The sequence below is a fragment of the Centroberyx affinis genome, unplaced genomic scaffold, assembly GCF_046629955.1.
Source record: "Centroberyx affinis isolate AG114_WGS23_722 - 3 ecotype Tasmania unplaced genomic scaffold, CSIRO-AGI_Caff_v1 ptg007892l_1, whole genome shotgun sequence".
Classification (NCBI taxonomy): domain Eukaryota; kingdom Metazoa; phylum Chordata; class Actinopteri; order Beryciformes; family Berycidae; genus Centroberyx; species Centroberyx affinis.
In genome coordinates, this window is record NW_027283960.1 from 1 (window position 1) to 17915 (window position 17915).

The 17915-nt window shown below is 45.0% G+C and overlaps 1 protein-coding gene across 1 annotated transcript; it reads right to left on the reverse strand.

Annotated features, from left to right (window-relative positions):
* Positions 1–2007: 2007 nt before the first annotated feature.
* On the reverse strand, positions 2008–17232 carry LOC139639876 (docking protein 2-like). The gene is made up of 6 exons (XM_071514024.1): positions 17069–17232; positions 15712–15820; positions 8152–8324; positions 7152–7394; positions 5444–5536; positions 2008–5079 (listed from the first exon to the last, which is right to left on the reverse strand). Exons 1-6 carry the CDS (start codon positions 17192–17194, stop codon positions 4210–4212), a joined length of 1614 nt encoding a protein of 537 aa, XP_071370125.1. The 5' UTR covers positions 17195–17232; the 3' UTR covers positions 2008–4209.
* Positions 17233–17915: the final 683 nt, after the last annotated feature.

Below are 17915 nucleotides of genomic sequence, written 5' to 3' on the forward strand. Positions count from 1 at the left end.
TTTTGCTTGTTGGTAATATCAAAAGGATTTTGAATGTGTACGATTATAGATAATGTTTGTTTTGACAGTGAGGGAATCTTGAATGAGTGAGCTGCTGTGTGGATCATGGACACTCCTCCAACACACTGTGGACTGTTACGCAATCATGGGCCGTATTTAAGCTCTATGTCACTTTATGATTGACATGTGGTGAGAAAGGTCGACTCTTTTTAATAAATCAGTGCAGAGGTGATAAGTGTGTGCAGGAATTGACTTTTTTTCTTTGGACTTGGATCTTCAGGGAAATTGATCCCCTGCATCACAAAAGAGACAAAGCCAGTGGTGTGAGTGTGTGTTTCCTTCTGCTCGTGTTTGAACAGTTTAACATCAGATGGCTTTATGCTGTGGTCTGCAGCTGCTGGGTCTGCAGTACGGTGAGAGCAGCCCACCAACAACATGAGCTCGTGAGTCTAGGTGTGGGTCTGACTCGGGGTGCAGGATGCAGAGCGGCTGGTGGTTTTCAGGGGACCAGAGAGCCAGCTAACACCTGCAGTCTGCCTGTAACCAAGAACCTGAGCATGAACGATCTGCAAAATCAAGTCTGTTCTCTCCTTTGACATTTTCTAAGTTTTTTCCAAACCCGCTGGCCCGGCGTCTGTTTTCCTCATCTGTATCTTCAGGACCTGCAGCAGGTTTATCAGCTGTTAGTTAAAACCATCAAAACAGCAGCTGGAGGCTGAGGGAGAGACGCAGACTTTCAGCAGCTGGAAGTTTTCCTCATTACTGTGAATTGATCTCAGTCAGGATCAGAGAACGTTCTGGTCTGCTGTAAACTTTGTGTTTCAGCAAAACTCAGAGAAAAACACAACATCCAGTTCATCAAAGCATCTGATACAGAAACAGAGACGAGAAACTCTGCTGCCGAGGAGACGGGAAGTGGAGCGGAACTAATTACTGCTGCTGCTGAGGAATTATTAAAGTAATGTGATTACTTTTTAAATGAGGAACAGTGAAGAGTAACTGATTCCATCTTCACTGCTCAGCTCAGCCGGGCTTCAGTCTGTCTCCTGAACTCTTCGGTTCTGATCAGGAAATTCCAGCAGATTCACTTCGGAGTGTAAATCACTTCCAGACCTCAGCAGCCAATCAGAGCGCAGCCTGCAGCCAGTAGAACACAATAGACTCCAGCTTGACTCTATTATCAGGCTGGTTCAGCCTCACTTATCAGAGCTGATCCCCCCAAAACATATTTTGTATGTGTGTGTGTGTGTGTAATTCTTTATACTTTATACTTACCATTGAACATCTGTTAAATATATTATGTTATATTGCAAGTATCACAAATATGTAAATGTTGCAGTGAGGTTAGGGACCCCCCCCCAAAAAAAGACTGAAATGTAAATGAAAAACATTTTCCATCCATGAAACAGTCGACCAGACTCAGAAAACTTAATTTATTTCAGATTTACAAACTCTGTCAGCAGCTGTGCAGAAACTCAGAGAAACTTAAACAAGACAGAAAATATTCATCATGTTCTGCAGAAAGACTGAATGACTAAATAACTAAATAACTATCAGTTGGGTGAGTTTTATGTGGCAGCAGAGATTGTATTTAAATTGCATGGACTGGAATGTTTCATGCTCATATTGAACTGTTGAATTCTAAATTTAAACTAATAAATGAATTCAAAAACTGAATTTGTAGCCTAATGCTCTGAAATTGAATGCTAAGAAAACAACTGGTAACACTTTACAATAAGGGTCACTAAGTTAAGGGTTAGTTAATGCTTAATGAGCATTAACTAACCCTTAATTAACAGTTAACTAATGTGTCTGATAATCATTTACTAATAGTGTTCATGTTAACTAAGGTATTAATTTATACATTATTTAATAGTCATCTTTATAAACTATTAAATAATGTATAAATTAATACCTTAGTTAACATGAACACCATCAGTAAATTACACATTAGTTAACTGTTAATTAAGGGTTAGTTAATGCTTATTAAGCATTAACTAACCCTTAACTTAGTGACTCTTATTATAAAGTGTTACCAAACAATTTGAAAAATTGAATTTGAAATATTATAGTTGTAGTTGGAGGTAAATTCAACAGCAATCACATTCAAATCACTTTACAAATTCAATGTTTGAATTAATTTAACAAACTGTTGAATATGAGGCGACTAATTCAAATCACTTCCAGTTCTGAAGCCTCCTGACAACAGATCGTATGTTTAGATCACACTGAATATTTCACATAAAGATCCCTGCTGATTGGCTGTGTGTAGACATGATCAACACGTGACATCACTGCCCCCTGCTGGCCTGAACAACACACTGCAGGAGGAAAACATCTTTCTGTCACTGGAGTCTTTGATTGATTGATTGACTTGACTGACTTTATTCGATAAATTAAAATACAATATACAAATGTACATACGGTACTAAAATTCATCAGGATATCGCAATAAAGTCACATGACTTATTTCCATTGCGGTCCTGAGGTCTGGGCTAGGAGGCAGGCAGGAAAAGGGAGTGACATGTAAATGCTACTAATATCCCATTTTTACACTAAAACACCTAATAGAAACATCAATATTATACAATCATGAAAATAATAATAAAAAAAAAAAACACACACATGTTCAGAAACCAGTTCAACCTTAGAACTGTCCTAGAAAAGATGTTTCACTACTAACTTACTCAGCATCCATTTTTTCAGTTGTTTTTTAAAACTATTCAGAGAATGGGCAGAGTTCTGAATCCTGAGCTGAACTGCTGCTGGATTCCCTCTCTGGTTCTGGTCCAGCTTCAGTTCGCTTCTCAACAGAAGAGGTTTGAGCTTCATGTGGAGCGGGAGCAGACTGATCCGGGGTCAGAAAACCCTTCAACACCGTTAGAAAACAGCCGCTGGTGACGCACGTTTAGTTTATCAATAATAATAATAAAGGCCAACAAAAGCACATTTTCATTGTATTTGGCAATGCAGAAAGATTAAAACGTTCTGGGAAGAGGTAAGAAGAACCGAGAAGATTATTTCAAAACAAATCTTATTGGACCCCAAGCTTTTTCTGTTGGGTTTATATCCAGAGAAACATAATTATAGTAAAAATGAACAAACATTTATTAATCTCTGCTTGCTTAACGCCAAAAAATTTAAAAGTTATGGAAAACGGTTCACAGACCAAGCACTAATCAACGGATAAGACGGATGTTATCAAGCCTTCCATTAGAAAGGATAACTTTCATATTAAAGGCTAAACAGCGTATATTTGAGAATATATGGATGTCCTTCATTAATTATGTTAAGGACTTAGATTTAACAGATGATCAAGTGAATGACTAATTTTTGTGGACAATGCAGTTTCTGAGCTTGTAGAATTTTTTTTTATTATTATTTTTCTTCTAAATACTTGTTATATTCTGTATCTATTGCAATTAATATACTCCATTTTGTTTAGATTACCATTTGTTAAAACAGGAGGAGCATTCTTGTTGTTTTTCTGTTTTGTGTTAAAGCAGCAATTTTATGTTGTATTTTATATTATATGAATGGCTGTATTTCATGGTGTTGAAAATTTAAATGAAAATATTACGAGGAAAAAAACAACCAAAAAACAAAAACAAAAGCACACTGATGAGTTCATCTGTGAGGAGGAGGAGCCGTCTGACTTCATCATCATGGTGCTTCATGTGAACAGGACAGGAGGCTTCATCAGAGACAGAAAGCAGAGGCTGCAGACTGTTCTTCCTCTTCCACTGAGCGTTAATACTGTATATTCATCAAGCTGCTTTCACTCGTTTACTTTATTCAAGACGGAAAACAGGAAAATCCACCAGAGTTACAATATCAAGCTAACTTCAGTCCAGTCTAGTACAACTCACAGCTGAATGCAGTTCACACCTCTTCTCTGGAGGTTGTTGAAAGGCATTCTGGGAAACGTAGTTCATCACTAACTGCGGTAGAAGCAGGCGAGGCAGGCTGAGGGAAAGCTGGTTCAGCAGAACTGACTCTAACTCCAACAGCTGATCGTCAGCTGATGCTGTGGTTCCTTCAAAACTCCTCCAGTGTGATCGAATCCTGTGTGTGTGTGTGTGTGCGTGTGTGTGTGTGTGTGTGTGTGTGTGTGTGTGTGTGTGTGTGTGTGTGTGTGTGTGTGTGTCTGTGTGTGTGTGCGTGTGTGTGTGTGTGTGTGTGTGTCTGTGTCTGTGTTTATGTGTGTCCTCATTTTTTCTCCCTGTCCGTCATCTTCACCATGACGTTATCGTACGGTGAATCCCTCTCTGCCTCCTCTTCCTCTTCCTCCTCCTCTTCCTCCTCTTCTTCTTCGTTGGTGTTTTGTTTGACAGGAAACGCCCTCTGTGGCGGTTTGGGCACGGCGTAGTCATCGACCCGCGGGTTGTACGGATACTCGTGACCTTTAGGGTCAGCTACACTACCCATAATCCTCCAGGCGTTACCTTTCATCTCCTCCGGATCGTCGTACAGGGAGGCGGGAAGAATCGGCTTTTGTCCAATGGCAGCGCAGCCCTCTGGCTCGTCATAAATGTGTTCCGCCTTCCTATAGGCCGGCCTCTGGGCCTCGGCCCCGCCCTGCAGAGCGCTTCTGATCTGCAACTCGTCGATGCTGTCGTAGAGCGGGTCGGCGCCCGGCCCCGCCCCCTCCAGCCCCAGTGCCTGATGGGACTTCATGATGTCCGCCATGACGTTCTTGGCGATGGTGTCGAAGGGGAGCGAGTACTCCGGTTCCTGTGGGGCGAGAGGGGGGGGGCCGGGGGGCGTCGTCCCTCCCCTCTCTCCTCTCTTCTCTCTCTTCCCTCCTTTCTCGGCTCGAGGCAGCGTGATCTGGGAGTAGGTCTGCTCGGGGGTGGGGCTCCCGCTCAGTTTGGGGCTGAGGCGGGGGTTCATGGTCTGACTGGGGTTCAGGTTCAGGTTCAGGTTGGGGTTCTGGTCTGGCTCGGGGCTGCTGTGTGGCAGAGGGCAGCTGGAAATCGTCTTCACCTGGTTCTTGCGGGGAACAGGAAGTCCTCGAATGTCCAGAGTCAAACTCTTCACTGCTGTCAACGCTTTATCGACAGGAGGCTCCAAGCGAGACTGGAGGAGGAGAGAAGAAGAAAAAGAAAAAGAAGAAGAAGAAGGGGTAGGAGAGGAGAATCAAGGGGAGAAGTGGAGAGGAGAACAAAACAGGACAGAATTTAGAAGGAAAGTGTAGAGGAGGAGAAAGGAGTGGTATAGATGAGGAAGGAAGGGAGAAAATGAGAGGAGAGGAAACGAGGAAGGGAGTGGAAAGGAGAGAGGAGAGGAGAAGTGGAAGGCAGGGAGAAGACGGGACAGGAGAAAAGACGAAAGGGAGGAGAGAGGAGGAAGGGGAGAAAAACAGAAGAGTTATTAGTTCCTCGTCTCTCTGTGTTTCCTGCTCATGGTTCCGGTTCTCCGGGTTCTCCGGCGGGGTTCCTACCAGCTGCGGGGGGGCGGAGCTCTCTCTGTCTGTGGGGTGAAGCAGCTGAAGACCCGGGGCTTCGTTCACCATGCTGTACACTCCTTCCTCTGCCTGGAGACACAAAACAAACCAAACCATCAACATCTTTCCCCTGGAGGACAGAAGACAAGTCTTTCAGTCTAAAGCGGTGGTTCTCCACCCTGATTTCCCAGAGATCTGCTGCTTTTCTGTCCTTAATTTTATTTTATATTTTTATAAGATGAAGAAAGGACTTTAACTGGGGCCTCCAGTTCATCTAGGGCTCCTTTGACCTGTGGAGTTCCCCAGGGATCCGTACTCGGGTCATTCTTGTTCTGCCTCTGGGACACATCATGCACAAACACAACCTGACTTTCACTTTACGCAGACGACACTCAGCTCTATTTCTCCTTTGATCCTAACGATATCAAACAACTAGACACTCTTCATGAATGCCTTAATGACATAAACAACTGGATGTCACAAAATTTACTACAATTAAATGCAGATAAATCTGAAGCCACTGTCATTGGCCCGAACTCACAACACAGCTTGGCTCTCTGTGTCTAACATTACATCAAGCTGCAGAAACTTTGAAACAAATTCAATTTAGACAACAAATCAAATGTTATGTTACATCAGTTGTGCAGTCCTGTTTCTTGAACTGCGTAAAACTTCAACAAAATTTTCTACTGTAACATATTTTACTGTATTAAGAGAAAACAATGAATATTGCTCACAAATTCAGTCAAGAATACAAGTGAAGTGAAGAGTCAAAAACAAAACAGGATTTTGCCAACAGGTCGTCGCTCCACTGCCAACAGAACTGTTGTCCAGCAGGGGGCGCTGTGTTGTCACTTCGTCTAAATTGTCTCCTGCAGGTGTGAACGGACGTCCGGCGTACCGTAACGTAACCGGATGGTCAGTTGTGGACGAGGCGTCACTCCTTAGCTCTTCTTCTACGTCTTTCCCTTCAGTTCTCCATCATGTTCTCTCTAGGCAATATTGTTCTATCTATTGTCTGAGTGGTGCGACCTCTGACCTTTGACCTCCTTACTACTGGCTGCTTAACGTTGGTGAAGTTTATTCTACTGTTTGGAGTCTTTCTGGATATTATTACGTTTTCACAGGTTCTGTCATTTCCACGCTCCCCATTCATTTTCTATGTAAGTGGCCGTGCAATGCATTCTGGTAGCGAAGCAGTGAGTCTCCAGAGGCGGTGCGTCATGTTGGCCGCTCCACATTTGCATAAAGTTGAGGTCTAGTCTTTACAGATCAGGAGCGGCCAACAAGACTCGCCTCCTCTGAAACTCTCGACCCTCGTGAACAAACTTTTCAAGGAGCCGATGCAGATCTAAAATGAATTTGAAATGAAGATTTTCAGAAACAGATTTCGGTGGACTGTTGGAAAGTTTCCGAACAAGCCGCCATGTTTTTCCAGTTTGAAACGAGACTGAAACGTCCAATCAGGTGCCTTCAGTCCAGGGCAGATAAAAGTAACGAGGCTGCAAACCATCCTGTTTATACACAATTACTGTCCAAAGTTTGTAATAAACCAAAACGTTACATTGGAATTTGTGTTCATGTTTAAGGGAAAGAGATCGCTGGTCAATCATCATGACTCCGATATTGGGAAGCAGCGCGGATAAATGAATAAAGAATAAATAAATAATGAATAAATGAATAGAGTGGAAATGTAAGGTCTAACCTGAGCAGGGGGTTGTGGGAGCTGACAGCGGGGCTGCGGCAGGATCCTGGTCTGGTTCTGGTTCTGCGGGGGGTCCGGACTCTCCGACCCCCCTCCGGAGGTCTGCCGGTGGGGGAAGGCGATGCGCTGCAGGTTGATGGCGGCTTCGACGCCCTGGAACAAAGCGTTTCCCTGCTTGGTGTCGAACTCAAAATTCCCTTCGCCAGAATCACACCTCCGGCCCGCCTCGAAGGAGAAGGTCGACTGGGGGGGGGGGGGGGGGGGGGGGTAGAGAGAGTGAGCGATTGATTGATTCCTTTGCTCACCAAACTACAATGTAATTTCTTCTGTCTCCATTAAAGGGGAATGCCACCCATCTTATAGAGTGAATTATTTCATACTGTGTAGGTCGTGTTTAGAGCTGCAACGATTAATCGATTAATCGATTAGTTGTCAACTATTAAATTAATCGCCAACTATTTTGATAATCGATTAATCAGTTTGAGTAATTTTTAAAGAAAAATAAGTCAAAATTCTCTGATTCCAGCTTCTTAAATGTGAATATTTTCTGGTTTCTTTCCTCCTCTATGACAGTAAACTGAATATCTTTGGGTTGTGGACAAAACAAGACATTTGAGGACGTCATCTTGGGCTTTGGGAAACACTGATCCACATTTTTCACCATTTTCTGACATTTTATAGACCAAACAACTAATCGATTAATCGAGAAAATAATCGACAGATTAATCGACAATGAAAATAATCGTTAGTTGCAGCCCTAGTCGTGTTACCTTCTCACATTCAAGCAATGGAGGAGGAGGAAGAGGTAAGCAGGACAGGTCAGTCAGTCAGTCAGTTAGCTGGCTACCTGGTTACTTAGCTAGTTGGTTGATCAGTCAGTCAGTCAGTCAGTCAGTCAGTCGGTCAGTCGGTCGGTCAGTCAGTCAGTCAGTCAGTCAGTCGGTCAGTCGGTCGGTCAGTCAGTCGGTCAGTCGGTCGGTCAGTTGTCTGGCTGTGTCACCTTGTCTCGTCCGAAGCGGCGGAGGAAGCGGTACGGCCAGGTGAACAGAACTTCTCTCGTCTTGGACTCCAGCAGAAGAAGACCTTCTGCGTCCGTCCGCAACACACACACACCCTTCAGCCTGCAGCGGTCCGACGCCTCCGTCCTCCGAACACACACTCTGAAGTCACGCACTGACACACACACACACACACACACACACAAACATTTTCTGTTGAATACACTCTTGGTTGCAGTACTGTCTGTGCGTTGGACCTACAGACCTACAGTCAGTGGCAGAAAGCTCAGTTCTCCTAAAGGAAATAAACAAGTAAAAAAGTGTTTGAATTCCCATCAGCCCCCTGGAGGTCTGACATGTTAAACACAGTAACACTGACCTGTCCTGAGAAACACAGCGGACAGTCAGAAACACACTGGAGACCTGAGGTTATGGGTTAAGTCATACATATGTATGACAGGTGTATGTGAACATTATTAACATGTTGGCTCAGAAGACACACGTGACTGAGGACGCTCTTGATAGCTGGTATGGTATTCTCCTTCAGGACAGTCAGTCAGACAGACAGACAGACAGACAGACAGACAGACGGACCGGGTCACAGTCTGTTCTGTGTTGTTTTGGTGTTTTTCTGCTGTATGAACAGATGATATTCAGATGATACTAGTCCAGACCCGGGGATGCACGCGCCACAACTCCATGCAGACTTGCCAAAAATGCGCATAAACAGCGTAAATTTGGGAAAATGGAAAAATCTACTTCGTCAGTCCCTGCCTGTGCCAAGGCTCAATGCCCATGTGCAGTTTCAGACTGATCGGCCAAACCACTGAGGAGCAAAATGGATGCAGACAGACAGACAGAGTTTTCCTCATTTTATAATAGGATTCAGACGCTCACCAAGCCTTTCTGTGGATGAAATGTTGCCAGTTTGACTTTGATGTAAGTCCCTACTATACTGTCTGTATACACATGTGTCTGTGGCTGAGTGATGTCACACAGAGCCGTCACAGACTGGAGGCGGAGCTTCCTCTGTAGATGTCAGTCAGATGGACTGGCTGCTGGATTTATTTATTCTATCTATCTATACATTTTGTTATGAAATAAAATGGTGAACTACTGAAGATGAAAAGGTTTAGACTCAGTCCAGGTTTGGGTTTTGGTTAACCAGTCTGATCTGGTTATGAAACAGTCAATCAGGATGTTGGTTAATAAATTTTCCACTGCAGCTAAAATTATCACACTACTTCTGCAAAAACAGCTTCTGCTGAGGCTCACATGATAGAGTGTGTGTGTGTGTGTGTGTGTGTGTGTGTGTGTGTGTGTGTGTGTCTTTCTCTCGCACACACACACACACACACACACACTCAGCTCCCCTTGAACGTCTCTCCAGTTATTTCAGGTCTGACTGACACTATAAGCGTCTCGTTTGAAAACAGAAGAGCTGTGAGGAAACAGGCTGTGGGAGGGAGAACTACGACTCCAGAGAGACATTCAGTTGATTAGCAAATTGCATACAAATTTGAGAAAGGACATAAACTAAGTGACGTTTCTTTCTGCAACACTCAGGCAGACAGTGTGACTGACAGACGCTCACTGGCAGCTGAAAAAACTCCAATCAACCAGCGATGCTCACCAAGCAGCCGGAGCTACTGGGGAGTTTTGTCTCGATCTTTGGCTTCTGCAGGGATTCAGCTCTTACATTACAGATAGAAAGTAGTAGGAGATAAATCTCCAGTTGCTGGCTGGCAATATTGTCTTATTGTACAATCTATTTCAGGGCCACAGTGGAAATAATTGTCTGTGTGGATTCACTTCAGTCAATACTGTGAAGTAGTCGCACACATCCAAAAACCTTCAAGGCAGGTGCTGGACCAATAGAAGACAGCATGAAAGAAAGAAGAAGGTCCGCACACTGTAGCTCCCTTTAGTTCATTTAATTAAGCATCCCACACTTCACTTCAGTCACCAGTTAGTAAAATGTCCCAAAAATAAAGACAACAAGCACAGGTCCTGTACAGACCCACAGCGTGTTCGGTTCTCTGCACTGAAGCACTGCGACACAACGTTACCTAAATACCACAAGGTCAAACCGTCACAAGGTCAAACCGTCACAAGGTCAAACCGTCACAAGGTCAAACCGTCACAAGGTCAAACCATCACAAGGTCAAACCGTCACCTGCCGCTAAAGTCTGTAGGGCAGCAAAGACGAGGTACTGTCAGCGGTGGAAGAAGTATTCAGATCTTTGACTTAAGTAAAAGTAGCAATACCACAGTGTAAAAATACTTTGTTCAAGTAAAAGTTCCTGCATTCAAAATGTTACTTAAGTCAAAGTACAAAAGTATTAGCATCAAAATGTACTTAAAGTAGCAAAAGTAAAAGTAGTCATTATGCAGAATGGCCCATTTCAGAATCATATATCATGTTATTGGACTATAATTATTGATGCATTAATGTGTTCATCACTTTAATGTTGCAGCTGGTAAAGGTGGAGCTAATTTTAATGACTTTATATACTGCTGGGTAGCTTAACCTATAAAAATACATAATAATTTATTAGTTGATTTATAATTTGTATTAATAATCTACATCTGCAAAGTAACTTGTAACTAAAGCTGTCAAATAAATGTAGTGGAGTAATAAGTACAATATTTCCCTCTGAAATGTAGTGGAGTGGAAGTATAAAGTAGCATGAAATGGAAATACTCAAGTAAAGTACAAGTACCTCTAAATTGTACTTAAGTACAGTACTTGCACTTAGTTACATTCCACCACTGGGTACTGTCTACAGATCCGCTACCAACACAGAGAGTTTGGAGCAAATTATGTTAAGTTTCACTTGTTTTCACAGCAGGAGACTCTGTGGATTGAGTGGATTTATGCTGAATGTGTTTTTAAGTCACTAAATCAATCAAATGGATCAGCATGTGGAGCCGGATCAGCAGCAGAACTGGAGTCTGAGTCTGTGTGAGCGGAGAGAAAAGATCAGACAGGAATTTATTCTGATCCTGCAGCAGGAGGAAACCAGAGAGCTGCAGAGACAAGACACCTGTCTGTGTGTGTGTGTGTGTGTGTGTGTGTGTGTGTGTCTCTGTGTGTGTGTGTGTGTGTGTGTGTGTGTGTGTGTGTGTGTGTGTCTCTGTGTGTGTGTGTCTGTGTGTGTGTGTGTGTGTGTGTGTGTCTGTGTGTGTGTGTGTGTCTGTGTGTGTGTGTGTGTGTGTGTGTGTGTGTGTGTGTGTGTGTGTGTGTGTGTCTGTGTCTGTGTGTGTGTGTGTGTGTGTGTGTGTGTGTGTGTGTGTGTGCTGCCAGGTGTTGCAGGATGTGGTGGTTATGGAGAACAGTAGCTGCTGGAGCTGCAGACTCTGACCTAATTTACATAACATTTACTACTGTAGTACTAGTACTACAACACTACTACTGTAGTACTAATACTACAGCTCCACTACTATAGTTGCCTGGGTCCAGACCTTTGACTCCGCCCACTCCACCAGTTGACTGATTCTGGTCTGGCATCATGACATGAAACAACGGTTTCTCGGTTGAAAAACGATCGGTCCAATGATCAGCGGGGGGGACTAACGATTAGCCAATCAGAGCCACGGGGGTGGGACTAACGCCGTCGTCAAGCTGTTGTCAAGCTGTGAGCCGGAACCAAGGAGGAGGAATAACAACAATGGAGACGCTATAGACAAGATAGAGCTGCTATCCAGGCTGTTCTGAATCCATTAAAAGTACCAATTACTTTGGAATCCGAACAGCTCTCTGCTCTGAAGGCTTTTATTCAAAGGGGAGATGATTTTTGTGTCGACTTAAAATGACGTTAGATTCAGGCGGATACGTCGGTCTCTAGTGATTGGTTAGGAAAAATCGAATCCCCCTCCCCCTCCCCCACGGAAATCTGTTAGAGTGGAGGCAATGAAGACCGAAGATGGAAATGAGTGTAACGAGTTGACAATTCTGTCTGATATCAGCCAACTGCTATAGTACTAGTGCGGTGTTATAAGAACTCTACTACTGTAGTACTCATACTAAACTGATATACTGTCTGTATTAGTACTTAGGCTTTAAAAAGACCAACTTCAGTTCCCAGTACCCCCTCTCTCTTACACACACACACACACACACACACACACACACACACACACACTACAGAGTTTCTGACTGACTCATATTCACCGCTGACTAAATATAAATCCACACAGTGTGAAGTATATGAGCTGCCAATCAGTGCTGCTCTATCAAGTAGAAACCAGTAGAACCTCCTTAGCCACATCGACACTCCACTATAGAAACTCTGTGGTTCAGACAGGTCAATAAATAATCTACCAGATTCAAAACCACCAGACTCAAACCCTGCAGCTCAGACCGGAGATCAACATCAGCAGAGAGACTCTCCTGTCTCTTCTGCAGTGCACGGCTCCTCAGTATATTTCAGACTCTGCAGGTTTTCCTTCCAGCCAGAGAAGGAAAACAGTCGATTATCAACAAACTGACTGAAAAAAACAAATGAAAAAAATGCTGGCAGATATTTTCATTTTTCCGGTCCTGGTGTTGCAGGTATTTTCCTTCCCTGCTTGTCTACTGAGACATTAAGACACATGAGTCAGCTGTTGAGTTCGACCGACTCGCCCTCCTTCAGCCGGAGGGGAACAGCGAAGCCGGTTTAGAGAAGTCTGCTTCTGTCTTGTGTCTGCAGAGTGTTTGCCGTCAGCAGCAAGAGGAAGTTTGTCCTGTGAAGATAAAGCTGAGGTCGGCCTGCAGCCGGTCACTGCAGCGCTGCAACGCCCTGCGACCGCAGCACAGGAACCAGCAGCTCACCCACTTTCCACTACACAGCGCGGCAGCTAGCAGCTAGCGGGCTGAGTAACACGGGGTGAGAGAGAGAGATGCGGGAGATGTGACAGCTAGCGAAGCCACGCCGCCGCAGGCTGCTAAATATAGAAACGCTGAAAACCTGCTACAGGAAAAATAGAGAGAGAGAGGAAGCTAAGTTTGGTTGTGGTGAAGCGCTGCTAACGCTACTGGAGTTAAGCTAACATGAAGATTTGGCCAAACAGCCATGAGAAGCTCTCAGTCTCTCAGAGAAGGAAGACTTTCAGTTACATGATTCTCTGCCAGCTGAAGACACCAAAACACCAACAGCAGCCTCATTAAAATAATGTCTGTCACTTCCTTTGTGTTGTGTTCTCCAGCCAGCGGGAGCGTATCTATGTTCCCAGGGTCCTAAGTTCCCAAGGTCCTATGTTCCCAGAGTCCTATGTTCCCATGCTTCTATGTTCCCAGGGTCCTAAGTTCCCAGAGTCCTATGTTCCCAGGGTCCTAAGTTCCCGGGGTCCTATGTTCCCAGGGTTCTATGTTCCCAGGGTCCTATGTTCCCGGGGTCCTAAATTCCCGGGGTCCTATGTTTCCAGGGTTCTATGTTCCCAGGGTCCTATGTTCCCAGGGTCCTAAGTTCCCATGCTTCTATGTTCCCAGGGTCCTAAGTTCCCAGAGTCCTATGTTCCCGGGGTCCTATGTTCCCAGGGTTCTATGTTCCCAGGGTCCTATGTTCCCGGGGTCCTAAATTCCCGGGGTCCTATGTTTCCAGGGTTCTATGTTCCCAGGGTTCTATGTTCCCAGAGTCCTATGTTCCCAGGGTCCTAAGTTCCCAAGGTTCTATGTTCCCGGGGTCCTATGTTCCCAGGGTCCTAAGTTCCCAAGGTCCTATGTTCCCAGGGTCCTATGTTCCCTTGGTTCTATGTTCCCATGCTTCTATGTTCCCGGGGTACTATGTTCCCGGGGTCCTAAGTTCCCGGGGTCATATGTTTCTGGGGTCCTAAGTTCCCGGGGTCCTATGTTCCCGGGGTCCTATGTTCCCAGGGTCCTAAGTTCCCATGCTTCTATGTTCCCTTGGTCCTATGTTCCCAGGGTCCTACGTTCCCGGGGTCCTATGTTTCCGGGGACCTAAGTTCCCAGGGTCCTATATTCCCGGGGTTCTATGTTCCCGGGGTTCTATGTTCCCAGGGTCCTATGTTCTGAGGGTTCTATGTTAACAGGGTTCTATGTTCCCAGAGTCCTATGTTACCAGGGTCCTATGTTCAAGAGTCCTATGTTCCCAGGGTCCTAAGTTCCCAGGGTCCTATATTCCCGGGGTTCTATGTTCCCAGGGTCCTATGTTCTGAGGGTTCTATGTTACCGGGGTTCTATGTTCCCAGAGTCCTATGTTACCAGGGTCCTATGTTCAAGAGTCCTATGTTCTCAGGGTCCTAAGTTCCCAGGGTCCTATGTTCCCAGAGTCCTATGTTCCCAGGGTCCTAAGTTCCCAGGGTCCTATGTTCCTAGAGTCCTATGTTCCCAGGGTTCTATGTTCCCAGGGTTCTATGTTCCCAGAGTCCTATGTTCCCAGGGTCCTAAGTTCCCATGCTTCTATGTTCCCAGGGTACTATGTTCCTGGGGTCCTAAGTTCCCGGGGTCCTATGTTTCCAGGGTCCTAAGTTCCCGGGGTCCTATGTTCCCAGGGTCCTATGTTCCCAGGGTTCTATTTTCCCAGGGTTCTATGTTCCCAGGGTCCTATGTTCCCAAGGTTCTATGTTCCCAGGGTTCTATGTTCCCAGAGTCCTATGTTCCCAGGGTCCTATGTTCCCTGGGTCCTATGTTCCCAGGGTTCTATGTTCCCAGGGTCCTATGTTCCAACCACAAAATAAAAAAAGGAAATGTAGATTTTGTGGGTTCTGTGGGGAACATCTTTTTCAGGTTCCCATTATGTGCTATAGGCTATAAATCTGGGGAACGTAGGACCCTGGGAACATAGGAATGACTCCCAGCCTTCTGTACAGACAGACATTAAGGTTCAGGGAAGCAGAAATCCTCTCAGCCTGTTCAGTTCAAACTGTGACACTGAAACAGAAAAGGATTCTGGGTTCAAACCTGAGTTCACTGTGATCAAGCTGATCTCCAGTCAGCTGATGATCGGACGCTCGGTAAGCTTCGTCTCCACAGCTGAACTTTTCATCGTCATCGGCAACAGCCGATCAGATTTCAGCTTCCTTGTTAATTAGAGCTTGCTGTTAACTCATCAGCATGATGTCACGATATGAAAGCCAACACCACAGCAGTGAAAAATAAACAATTTATCTGTTGAAAACTTTGTGTCTGCCCACAACCTGTCAGTCCTGCTTTTGTCCGTCTTTTGTGGTGATTTGGACATCTTGTTGGCTTAAGGCTCTGCTACTGCAGCCATGACAACACTTACGTAAACAGTGGTAACCATAGTAACGACATAAAGGTCATGGCTCGTAGGCTTGCTCATGCGCAATAGGGTAGATTTCACTGTTTTCCTGTAGTTTCTGCATAACAGTGCGGATGGGAAACTTTTAGAAAACGACCAAAAAACACAAACGACACAAAGACGCCGTTTTCAAATTTAGCCGAACTCATGTGGAGTCTGCAGTCTTCACACCGACCAAAACAACCACTGAGAACCAGCTGCAGAAAGCACAGTGCATTATACTGTAAACAGACAGACAGGTAGACAGACAGACAGGTAGACAGACAGACAGGTAGACAGACAGGTAAACAGCGGTACCTGTCTCTCTGCCGCTGTACAGTGAGTTGTCCTCCATGCCTTCCTCCTCCTCCACCCTGTTTCCTCTCTGCAGGCTGCCTCGCTTCGCCCCGCGCTCCAGCCAGCTCATCTGCACACACACCACACACACACACACACACACACACACACACCCCACACACACACACACACACACACACACACACACACACACACACCACACACACACAAAACACAACAAAACCCTTAAATGTCTTTTTTTACAAATGAAAATGATCATATTGTCATATTAGAGAAAGATGTCAGGATTTCAGGTTATTGAAGTGATGTCACGACCTCCGAAAAATGACCGTATGACCTCACCCCCCCCCCCCCCCCTTCCCTCCCCCACCCTCCCCCAAAGGCGTCAGTCTGGTAAAGTGTCTTTACAGCGCTCTGACTTCCTAAAAAACCGACCTCTCACACCATAACTCTGCCAGATTAGGGAAGTGATATTCTCACTCAGTTGTCTGTCAGTATATTCTGCTATTTATACAACCACAGCTTCAGTATTTACTTTAAAGGAGGTGAGGAGTTTTACAACCTGACTCATCAAAAGAGACTCTGCTGAGGTCAAGAGGAGAACAGAAGCTTTGACCTGTCTCCATGATGGAGGAACAGTGTGAACTGTGTGTTAGTGAATAAAGTGTAAATGTGTGTGAAGCAGCTGAAGCAGAGAGCAGCTGAGTCAGCTTGTTGTGGTGTGGCTGTAGATCCATTCAGTAACGTTCTCAGTAAAAGTGAATAGTGTGATAAGGTGGATTTGTTTCCACATGTAGGTTACTGTGACACAGTAAACTGTCTTGTCTTTAGCCCTAGTCTCTACTCCAAAACATGAAGAGTTGGAGCTTGAGAAGAGTCAGCTCAGTTAACCTGAACAAACTGTTAGCTAGCTAACTAGTCAGCAAACACACTGATGTTAATGTGAACACGCTAACGCTAGCTGCTACTAGATACGTTAGCTAGTGTGCTAATCAGATGTGTTAACAACAAGACAGTGATGGTTAGGTGACCAGATGCTATGGTTAGCTAGCTAACAAGCTGACATTATCTAAACACTAAATCAATCAGATGGATCAGTGATGAAATGATCAGTTCAGTCAGAAACAGACAGAAATTAACCGTCTGTTCAGTTCTGCTGACATAGACAATTTGTTCATTTAAAAATCAGCAACTAAATATGTTTTCCATCCCCAAGTACAGCTGGAAACAGGATCAAAAGGCATCCAAATATATCTGTGTGAATGTGTGTGTGTGTTTGCAGTGCATGTATGTGCTGCATTTGCAGTGTATGTGTGTGTGTGTATGTGTGTGTGTGTGTGTGTGTGTGTGTACCTACAGGAAAGGCTATCTCACACAGTTTGTGTGTCCAGTCGTCCAGCTGTTGTCTGTCAGCAGCGAAGACGTAAATCTTCTCTGTCGTTTCGACCAGGAAGGGTCCGGTGTCTCTGGGACAGCCGTCCATCTCCACCTCCGTCACCCGGATACAGTCAGCCAGACGGATCACCTAGGAGACGGGCATGAGTTGTTATCACCTAGGAGACGGTCACCACGCATTATCACCTAGGAGATGTCACCACACATTATCACCTAGGAGATGTCACCACGCATTATCACCTAGGAGACAGTCACCACACATTATCACCTAGGAGACAGTTACCATGGAGACAGTCACCACACATTATCACCTAGGAGACGGTCACCACACCACCTAGGAGACGGTCACCACACATTCTCACCTAGGAGACGGTTACCATGCATTATCACCTAGGAGACGGTCACCATGCATTATCACCTAGGAGACGGTCACCATGCATTATCACCTAGGAGACGGTCACCATGCATTATCACCTAGGACACGGTCACCATGCATTATCACCTAGGAGACGGTCACCATGCATTATCACCTAGGAGACGGTCACCATGCATTATCACCTAGGAGACGGTCACCATGCATTATCACCTAGGAGACGGTCACCATGCATTATCACCTTGGAGACGGTCACCATGCATTATCACCTAGGACACGGTTACCATGCATGATCACCTTGGTAACAGTTACAGCGGGACAGACAAATTATCTCGGACGGTACAATCGGATGGACACATTGCCTAGGTAACACTTTGTAAGCATCATCACCGAGACAACAGAGCAGATTCATCACCTTGCTAACAGTTATAATTAC

Coding starts and splice junctions, on each gene's coding strand:
- LOC139639876 (XM_071514024.1), bottom strand. CDS start 17,194: ATGGACGGCTGTCCCAGAGACACCGGACCCTTCCTGGTCGAAACGACA. Junction 15,821..17,068: donor TGTGTGAGATAGCCTTTCCT/GTAGGTACACAC, acceptor GTGTGTGTGCAG/ATGAGCTGGCTGGAGCGCGG. Junction 7,395..8,151: donor GCCGCTTCGGACGAGACAAG/GTGACACAGCCA, acceptor CCCCCCCCCCAG/TCGACCTTCTCCTTCGAGGC.